The sequence below is a fragment of the Echiichthys vipera genome, assembly GCF_963691815.1.
Source record: "Echiichthys vipera genome assembly, chromosome: 18".
Taxonomy (NCBI): domain Eukaryota; kingdom Metazoa; phylum Chordata; class Actinopteri; order Perciformes; family Trachinidae; genus Echiichthys; species Echiichthys vipera.
Window position 1 is genome coordinate 27,502,124 of NC_139843.1, and position 10,375 is coordinate 27,512,498.

At 38.8% G+C, this 10,375-nt stretch overlaps 1 protein-coding gene across 2 annotated transcripts; it reads right to left on the reverse strand.

Moving 5' to 3' along the window:
* Nucleotides 1–2,422: 2,422 nt before the first annotated feature.
* LOC310961114 (NHL repeat-containing protein 3-like) lies at nt 2,423–10,148 on the reverse strand. Of its 2 annotated transcripts, XM_083933076.1 has the most exons (4): nt 10,072–10,148; nt 9,640–9,942; nt 5,041–5,243; nt 2,423–4,948 (listed from the first exon to the last, which is right to left on the reverse strand). In XM_083933076.1, the coding sequence occupies exons 2-4, from the start codon at nt 9,896–9,898 to the stop codon at nt 4,349–4,351; spliced, it is 1,062 nt and encodes a 353-aa protein (XP_083789202.1). In that variant the 5' UTR covers nt 9,899–9,942; nt 10,072–10,148; the 3' UTR covers nt 2,423–4,348. The 2 variants fall into 2 exon arrangements, with proteins under 2 accessions (XP_083789202.1, XP_083789201.1); XM_083933075.1 differs by having other exon boundaries at nt 9,640–10,134.
* Between the last annotated feature and the right edge of the window lie 227 nt (nt 10,149–10,375).

A 10,375-nucleotide genomic window follows, 5' to 3' on the forward strand; every position in this document is an offset into this window, starting at 1 on the left:
GCCATTACCACAGCCTTGGCTTGTATTGCCTTCCTAATGTTTCTGGATTAAATGTTTTTTATATTTTTTACCTTTGGGGCTACTGTCAGTGTGGATTTAAAAGCCACAAAAATAACAAAGTAACTTACAAAGTAACTTGAAATGAAAAATAAACTAAAACAAATGTAACTTTTTAGACAAATTATATGTATGACCCATAAAACTCATGTACAAGTACATACTGTATACAGCGTACAACTTATTGTGCTGTTTTTATTGGGGGAAAAGCTAAACATGCATTTTCCTACACCAATATTAAGTAAAGTAATGGATGCCAGGAAATGCATGCATTGGCATTTCATTGTACACATGGAAAATTAAACCAAATACACCGAACAGGTCAAAAAGTATCTAAAAGTATATCAGGACATCAAAAAACCCATTTCAGATTGCTGTTATAGATAGCTTTTCAAGGGTGCTATCTAGATCCCAACATAACACAGTTACTTAGTTTAGAGTACTCTAATGATGTAGTATTACACTTTTGTAAAGTTGGGGAGATATCCTGACTCTAATGTGGGTTGAACTCCAAAAAGTTTCTGCACTTCCCATCCCTGCCTGGCAAATGCCCTCACCTTCTCATAATCACACTGTTAGCAACTCAGGCTTTCTGTTAAACATTTGAAGTCTCTGAATCTAAACTGAGATCTATTTGCTCAGACTTGACAAAGCTCCTCCAGAACCACACAAGACATTAAGGTCAGAACTTTTTTCGCAAGGTGCAGTAGTACTTACTAAAAATGAGTAAACTGAATGTGATGTGTTAAGTATTTAGATTTACACTCGATTGAGATTTACTTGCTGTAATTACCTGCAAACCAGGGCCTGAAAACAATAGTCACATGGTCCACATATATCTCAATGAATGCACCGAATAAAGAGTGCAAAGACAATAAGTGCAACAATCATACATTTCTATACAGTGACAGCTCCTTTTTTATGTCACTGTCTGAAGGACCAACAGCAGCAAGCACAGTGACTACATTTCTCACAGTTGATAATATCAAAATTTACAGATGATTTTTTAATACAAGAAATATACTGCAACACTGTTAGTTGATATATCAAGATTAACGATATACCTACAGTGGTAAACGTGATAAACAACTAAGTTCTTACCTTTTACATATGTACATATGTAATCAAACATGTATACATGTGAATAAATGTCTTTAAAGCAACCATCTACTGGCAAAAGGCTGAACCAACACAAAGCACGAAAGAGTTTATAGTGTCTGCAGTGAAGAAAGGAACCAGCTCTCATCTTTCTTAGCAGTCGATAACAAAGAACTAACAACATGACACCCTTATCTATTGTGAAGAAACCAATTTCACATATTATTATATAATAGCAGAAGTGATTTAAATTTTCTCTAGTATTTTAACTAATTATTGAAATGAGTTCTGAATGTTTACAATAAACACTTACAGACACAGTGTTTCCTACAGAGCAGGTAGCAATGGGTCGTGCAGGGCCGTACGGAGACCTTTTGAGGGGCAGGGGCTCTGCCCTCTCCCCTGTACAGACTCTGACAACAGATATGTGAAGTGCTTTCATCAGAATCATAATATGCAAACATACATAACGATATGTCTGTGGGTATGGCAAAGATATGTCTTTTATTTAAACTTCAATGTTTCTTGGAACTGAATAATCACGATCCCATTTGAAGTTTACAGCGTAAACACAGTTGAAGGAGACTGATCAGTAGGGATGAAAGGATACACTGACTCTACTCACCATTGGATTCAATGTTACTGAGTTCACGATACGATGTTTTAAACAAAAAGTGATCAAATCTACAAATATATAGGCTATTCTCTTCTTTTCAAATGAAAGAATGATTGTTTCTGAGGTATAAACTGCAAAACAGTGCACATTAACCTTTTCTTTGTAAAAGTAAAACTGAACATATATATATTCTTTTAAATAACAAAAGCAATAATTGAATTAAAAACAAAGAAACTAAGGCTTGGCCTGGGTTCCTCCAGTAGTTTGGAATTTACATGTTTTTTAAAGAATATCAGCATATCTATATTTTCAGAAGCTGAGATCTCTGCACATTCACAAATGAGTATGTTTACATGGACATGAATATCCCATTTATGAGGCTTATGATCCTACTCAGGATATGGTGTGTACATGAGCACAGAGAATTCAGTTTTTATATATACCTTATATATAATTTATATATACCATATATTCCCTGTACACATGATGAATACCATTCTGTTAGCAGAGGGACATTTACTAAAACTCAACAACTTAACTGCTAATTTCTTCTCTGCTCCGACCATCAGCAGCTCCAGCTGTTCATCCTCCGTCTCTCTTCACCGGCACACACACACACACGGACACACACAGACACACAGACACACACACAGACACACAGACACACAGACTCCGTAGTGTACTGAGCTATTCCTGAAATGATCTACGTAATAACTTGCTCCGCCCCGCTGCCAGCCTGTGTCACTGAAAGCGCGCAGGACAGGAAATCAGTGGATGAAGATGCACAACTTCTTTCACTTCCAAAAGACAAAACTGAGTTAGAACCTCTGGTAAAACAGACCAGTGTGTCGTGCTGCGGCTGCATCATCAGAGACTGATGGAGAACGTCAACAAACAAAGTCAAAAATAGATAGCAGCATCTGACATATTTTTCATCTCAACTAATTGGAATCGTCACACATTTGAATCGATTTTAACTGTCTCAAGATGCATCGTTACATCCCGAGGTCAGATTTCAGCACCAAGCAGAAGTTTGAGCGAAACTGTGGACACACACACCGCCGACTTTCATCACACACGCAGGCTGCAGTGAGGTGTGTGTGTGTGTGTGTGTGTGTGTGTGTGTGTGTGTGTGTGTGTGTGTGTGTGTGTGTGTGTGTGTGTGTGTGTGTGTGTGTGTGTGTGTGTGTGTGTGTGTGTGTGTGTGTGTGTGTGTGTGTGTGTGTGTGTGTGTGTATGTGTATGTGTATGTGTGAACGAGAATGACAGGGAGAAAGAGTATGAGCTATGTGGAGATGAATTAACGAAGCAATATCTATATTTCAAAATCGCACGTTAAGTGTTGGAGAGAAAACTGGACTTCTGCACCTCCGCTTGGCTGTATTCAGACTCTAGAAGATCTAGCCGTGATGGGAGACTTTGGCCAATCACAGGTATGGATGTTAGGACTGGATATGGCACCGCCACTCAGCCTTACAGTTGATTTTTTTTACCAGTGGTCACTCGCACAGTATTGCTCCAAAAATCATTTATTTTAAAAAGAGACGTCTGTAAAACTGCTGACAGGACAAGCTCCACTATGACTCTTTCTATTGTGAACTTTTTTTGTAGCTTTTTACATACTGCAGCTATAATAAAGGTGCTCTCAGCGCAAACTTTGTTGTAAAATTGCGTAGTTTCTGTCCGGTCCATGAGGTGCTACTTTTTGCATTGCAGATTGCAGGGCTTTGAGATCAAGGTATGCTGTGGTCCTCATAAGGTTAGGATTGGGCGAGATAGACAAATTTGGATAGATAGAGATTTTGTCAATTAATCAAAAATCCATAAAATACCACCTTCTTTCTCTAACTATAGGGCTGTGTGTTGCCTAAACAGAACCATAGTAACAATAATCATCTTTCTTTGCTACGATCAGATATTGTAAGATAATAAAGACATATGTTGTCTCATGTTGTTGATGTTTTGAAACAGCGTTTAGTATGAACATTAATACTGTTGAAAAATCATACTATAAAACTGTAATATCTATGACACAAGGCTGTCTTACGTATCAGATGTCTATTGTGAGTAGGTTTCATCATACTGAAAATAATTGTTTTGATTTTTTTTTCTAGATCTCATGATTGCACATTACATAACACATGGACAATTTAAAATAATGGGTCATAGAGCTGCAACAAACAAGTATTTTCATTAATGATTAATTTGTTGTTTATTTTATATATTTTATATTAATTGATTAGTTGTTTGGTCTATCAAATATGATAAAATGTTGAAGAATGTGGTTCAGTGTTTCTTAAAGCTCAAGCTGACGTCCTCAGATGTCTTGTTTAATCCACAACTCAAAGATAATCAGTTTACTGTTATAGAGGAGGAAAGAGACCAGAAAATAATCACATTTAACAAGCTGGAATCAGAGAATGACTCAAACTGATTAGTCAGTTATCTAAATAATTGGTGATTCCTTCAATAGTTAACAACTAATTGATACATTGATGAATCTTTGCAGCTCTAACTGGTAAAGCTTCTTATAGGTACAGTTAGTTTCTGACCATCATGCCATTTCAAAATGCGGCACTAAATGAGACTTCCACCCAGACTGAAGGGAGTGAACTTCTGGGCCTGCTGAGCCCCAATCTCAGCCACATACAAGGCCCCTGACTCCAGGTCCAGGTCTACCAAGTGGGGCTTCACTTCATCAGCCAGCTGGATCACACTGACCACTCTGCACTGGCCAATCAAACCCACCGGTGGGGCATCCAGCAGCGAAATCTGGTTGGTGTTGAGCTGGACAACGACAAAGTACTTCTTGTCTGGGGTCAGGCGGACAGAATAGGGTGCATCCTCTGTGAAGCAGCTACCCCATGTTCCCAGCCAGTCCCCAGTAATGGAGTTAAAGACCTGGATCCTCTTATTCCCCCTGTCAGCCACCCACACCCTCTGGGCATTGTCTACAGTCACACTGTGGGGGATATAGAACTGAGCCAGGCCTTGTCCTTTCTCTCCGTGCATCCACAATACCTCCTGTTGTTTGGACAGCTTGATGAGGCGGTTGTTCATTCCACCGTCACCGTCTACGATGTACATCTCTCCAGACTCGTGGATGAATATCTCAGCTGGCTGGTCGAACTGCAGGGGGTTCATCCCAGAGCCTGCCTTCCCTGGTGTACCAAGCACCTGACAAATGCAAGAAAATATTCAACACCACGCACCATTTGGCTTAACCAAAGATTTCTAGGGATAAATCAAATCCTAGCTATAGCAGTCACCTTCAGGAGCTTCCCAGATGGTGAGTACTGTTTGATGCAGTGGCCATATGGGCCATTCCCCACATCGGTGATCCATACAGTGGGGTTTGACGAGGCTGCATCTGCTAAAAATATACCATGAGGCATCTCCAGGGTGGTTGTGTTCCAGGACATGAGGAAATCTCCATCTGTAGTGAACACCAGCACCTTGGGCACATTGTTACCTAATAGCAAAGCAAAGGCAGACACTGTGTGAAATGAAATGTTAGCGCAAGGCAGCATCTTTTATACTGATTTCATTTTCACCTGCTAGCATCTTTGCACTCCTGGTTCCCTCATCTGGAAGTCAATGGGATTTTTTAATCCCTTAAATAAAATCTGTAGTTAACACAGGCTGAAGTTTTGTTCTACAAGATTAAATACATCAACAATACGGTTCTCATGAATTTTGAACTTGAATGCGTCTTTAAGAAGGCGGTTGCTAACAAGTGGCTAAACGTCAATATTTGTGAAGATAATCTTGACCAACATAACGTCTAGGTATCATAAGCTTTTTTTCACCACAAAGCTTATTTTCTGCAAAAATTAAAATTACAATGGGAAAATCCCATTGGCTTTTTGTGGAGGGAACCATGACGATGCTAACTTCCGAGTCAGCCTACAAAGATATGTCATCCCTGCAGCACTCTATGCGTTTGTGTTTCATAAAGAGGTCCGCTGAGCAATCAGTGTCTAGTTTGTTGTTTACTGTTTATTTATTTAGCTAAGAGTTTATTGGATATCTTATACTGTATTTTTTTATACCTCCCTTGTGTTTTTGTAAGCTGCTGGAAATTAAATTTCCTTGCGAGAGAGGGAATCAATAAAGAGAAGTCAAAATCCAAGTCTAAAGGAGCTACTGGCAGCTGAGGGAGGTGACCCCAGCTTGGGGTGACCACAAAACGGGAGGTGACCGCTCGTTCAAAACAACAGTGGTGGCTAAAGAGGTTAACTTAAATGCTGTAATTGCATCAGTTTTATCAAAAGTTGAGAATTTGTCTTAACTGAAAGAAGAGAAGGGGCTTTTCTCAATGAAAAAGATGTTTTCTCTCTTCTCCTGATGACTTCAGTGAGAGTGTGACAAATGGTTCATCCAATCACATGTCAGTCATATTATAGTATAATATATTAAAGTGCCTGCCTTTTCCCAATCAGTTTCCAAAGACGCCTTTTCAGATGATACTGTGAAACAAACCATTTGACAAGTCAGATGAGTGTGAGCCCATCACACTGGATGGTCTCTAGTTGTTTAAATCTTTTAATGTTATTTGTTGACAAAATGAAAAATAGAGAATAACATCCCATTCAGTTTACTCATCATAAAGAATAAGAGCAGCCTTGTCTCTGTAAACAGTAATGAGTCTAACTTTCTAATAGGCCAAGTGCATCTGAATGCCCCTCAGAATTGGTATTGTCCATCAAAAAGTATAAGGAATTTTCAGATATGGAACTCACTTGACTACAGCTGCTAACACACTTAAATGTAAGTATAGGGACTGACTAAGTCATGCTGGAAAAAGGTGAATCATGATATGAATGGGTGATATTTACATTCACATTTACTTTCACTATCATTTAACCTGTTTGTGTGTTTTTGATTAATGGATTAAGTTGTTTGGTCTATCAAATGTGATAAAATGTTGAAAAATGTGGATCAGTGTTTCCTAAAGCTCAAGCTGAAATCCTCAGATGTCTTGTTTAGTCCAAAACTCAAAGATAGTTGTTTACAGTTTACTGTCATAGAGGAGGAAAGAGACCAGAAAATATTCACATTTAACCAGCTGGAATCAGAGAATTTAGACATTTTCTCTAAAGTTGACTCAAAACGATTAATCAACTATCAAAATAGTTGGGGATTCATTTAAAAGCTGACCAACAATAGATTAATCAATTCAATTCAATTGTATTTATAGTGCCAAATCAAAACAAAAGTTATCTCAGGACACTTTACAGAGTAGGTACTGTATACACCACACTTATTTATGATTTACATAGACCCAACAATTCCCCTTTGAGCACAGTGGCAACGAAAACCTTCCCTATAACAGGCTGGAACGTGGAACAGACCCAGCTCTGTGGAGGACGGACATCTGAAGAGAGAAAGAGAGAAAAGAGAGACAGAGACAAACACAAAGACAGACAGACAGAGACAGTCCAAGAGAGTACCAGTAACTATAATAATAGCTATAGTAATGTGAATATGACTTATATGTTATGGCAGTTAATATAGTAGAATAGTAAGAAACAAACACAGCCAAGGTGAAATAATATGACAATGATAATAATTATGGTGGTAAATATGATCAATGATGAGTCGTGGTAATCACAGCTGTGATACAGTGAGACATACCACTAATGGTGTTTTTATGGCTTCTTTTCACCTTATATATGCTTCCCTTAGGAAATATTATAAGGAAGCACTCCATAAATTTTCATTGTTATGCTGATGATACACAATTATATTTGTCGATCAAACCAGAAGAAACCCATCAGTTAGATAAACTTCAAATGTGCATTAAGGAAATAAAAAGCTGGATGACCTGCAATTTCCTGATGTTAAACTCAGACAAAACTGAAATTATTGTACTTGGCCCCAAAGGCCTCCGAAATTCAATAGCTAAAGACATTGTTACTCTGGATGATGTTGTGTTGTCCTCCAGCACCACAGTAAGGAATCTGGGTGTTATTTTTGATCAGGATATGTCCTTCGATTCTCACATAAAACTAACAACAAGGACTGCATATTTTCACCTGCGTAATATTGCAAAAATTAGGAACATTGTGTCTCAGAAAGATGCAGAGAAACTTGTTCATGCATTTGTTACTTCTAGGCTGGACTATTGCAATTCCTTATTATCAGGCTGCTCCAATAAGTCTGTTAAGAGTCTCCAGTTGGTCCAAAATGCTGCAGCTCGTGTACTAACTAAAACAAATAGAAGAGAACATATTTCTCCTGTATTAGCTTCTCTGCACTGGCTACCTGTAAAATCTAGAATAGAATTTAAAATCCTTCTCCTTACGTACAAAGCTCTTATTGGTCAGGCTCCGTCGTATCTTAAAGAGCTCATAGTACCGTATCACCCAACTAGATCTCTGCGCTCTGAGAATGCAGGGCTACTCGTCGTTCCTAGAGTCTCCAAAAGTAGAATGGGAGGCAGAGCCTTCAGCTACCAAGCTCCTCTCCTGTGGAACAAACTCCCAAATGTTATTCGGGAGGCAGACACTGTCCCCTTATTTAAAAGTAAACTTAAAACTTTCCTTTTTGATAAAGCTTACAGCTAGGGCTTACGATAAGACTTTATTCTGCTTAATGATGCTGCTATAGGCCTAGTCTGCCGGGGGATAATACTTTTCCTGATACTCTGAGCTTCTCTCCTCTCCGTCTGAATCATTCATGTCCCATCAATGCATGTTACTGATTCAGCTTCTTCCCCGGAGCTGTTTGTGCTTTGTCGTCTCGCAGGTCTCTGCTGATCGTGGTGGTGCTTGCTGCCGTGGTCCTACATGACGCTTCCTGCTGCTATTGTCACTGTTACTCATATATACTATCACTAGTTTAATAAACTATACAATTTGTAGCTGTATCGTAGCTGCTATTGCCACTACTCATCATTGATCATGTTTGCCACCATAATTATTATCATTTTCATATTCTGTCACCTTAGCTGTGCTTGTTTCTACTATTCTGTTGTATTAACTGCCTTAACATATACGTCATATTCACATTACTATAAATATTATAGTTACTGTTAGGCTTTGCTTGCATCTCTGGAAGTGTGTCTGTCTGTCTCTCTCTGTCCATCTGTGTGTCTTTTCTCTCTTTCTCTCTCCTTTTCTTCCTCCCCAACCGGTCAAGACAGATGGCCGTCCTCCACAGAGCTGGGTCTGTCTGACGTTCCTGCCTGTTATAGGGAAGGTTTTCGTTGCCACTGTACTCTACAGAGGAATTGTTGGGTCTATGTAAATCATAAATAAGTCATTGAGTGTGGTCTTTACCTACTCTGTAAAGTGTCCTGGGATAACTTTTGTTATGATTTGACACTATAAATAAAATTGAATTGAATTGAATTGAAATCAACTAATCGATGCAGCTGTAGTTGAAAGAAAAGTATGAAACATGAGCTTTCTGGAACAATTTCAAATCTGGATACAAATTTAGAAAGGTTAGGAACAATTGTGAACTTAATCAGAATGCATTTACACAACAAAATATACATTCATACAGTGCACATTTGAAAAGGTCAGAGTTTGCATTTACAATTAATTTTATCTTTCTATAGCCAACATGTTTTACGACTGCTGTACCTCTTCGTCAGGGCTTTAAACAAGAGTTGTTTCCTGTCTATTTGTCATATTTAATTTCACATTTTCCGAGAGCACCAGACACTTATTCGTTTGAATATACAAAGCAACCAGACTATTATTGCTGATCTTATGGGACTCAAGGCCGTAACTTCATCTTAATAATAAAAAGAGAAATACACTACTTTCATATGCCAAACAAACACACTTCTACTAATATTGTCAACAACCTACATTCCCAGTACACAAACTAACTCAGATCTAAATTCATATATTTACCTCTCTGTGCCACATACACCACTTCAGCATACTGATTGACAGCCACTCCAAACACCTCCCCGTTGAAGAGCTGCGGGTTCTTGGGCCAGCTCAGGTCCAGTTTGTACAGGGGTCTGCCCAGCAGCAGGTAGTCCTTTCTGGGGCTGGAGCTGCCTGGCTGCTGGGTGCCAATGGTGCCGTACAGCACCATCATGAGCACAACTAATGAAGCCATGCTGGACGCCAGCAAACACGTATGGCCTCTCTTTTTCATCAGCATCACCGGTTCTGGTTGAGCTGCTGGCTTGCGTTCCGTGTAATATCCTGGTCAATAAGTGAATTTAACGTCAGCTCTAAACTAACAACTAACTTACTTCGAATATGTTTGACACCGCTTGAGAAAGCACGGAATATAGTAATCTGCCTTTAGCCACGGTCTGCTCCGAAACATACCTGTTAAAGTGTAAATCCGGGTTTCATATAGAGTTTAAATCCAGTGACAACATTGAATGTAGATTTCATTTCCTTCCTCGATTCCTGAACGAAAACAAAACAAGTGTGGAAGTGATAACACGTAGCATTTCCGTTTAAAGTATCGCAATAAAAGCATTACTAAAATACCAAAATACAGCTATTCCTGGCTACTCTTAAATGTGGCTAGCAATAGGTCTGAGTCAACGTTTGAATATATCTTAAAAATGTAGATATGTTTGGCCTTGCTCGTGTTTTACATAGACAGTATTTCGAAGGCTTTTAA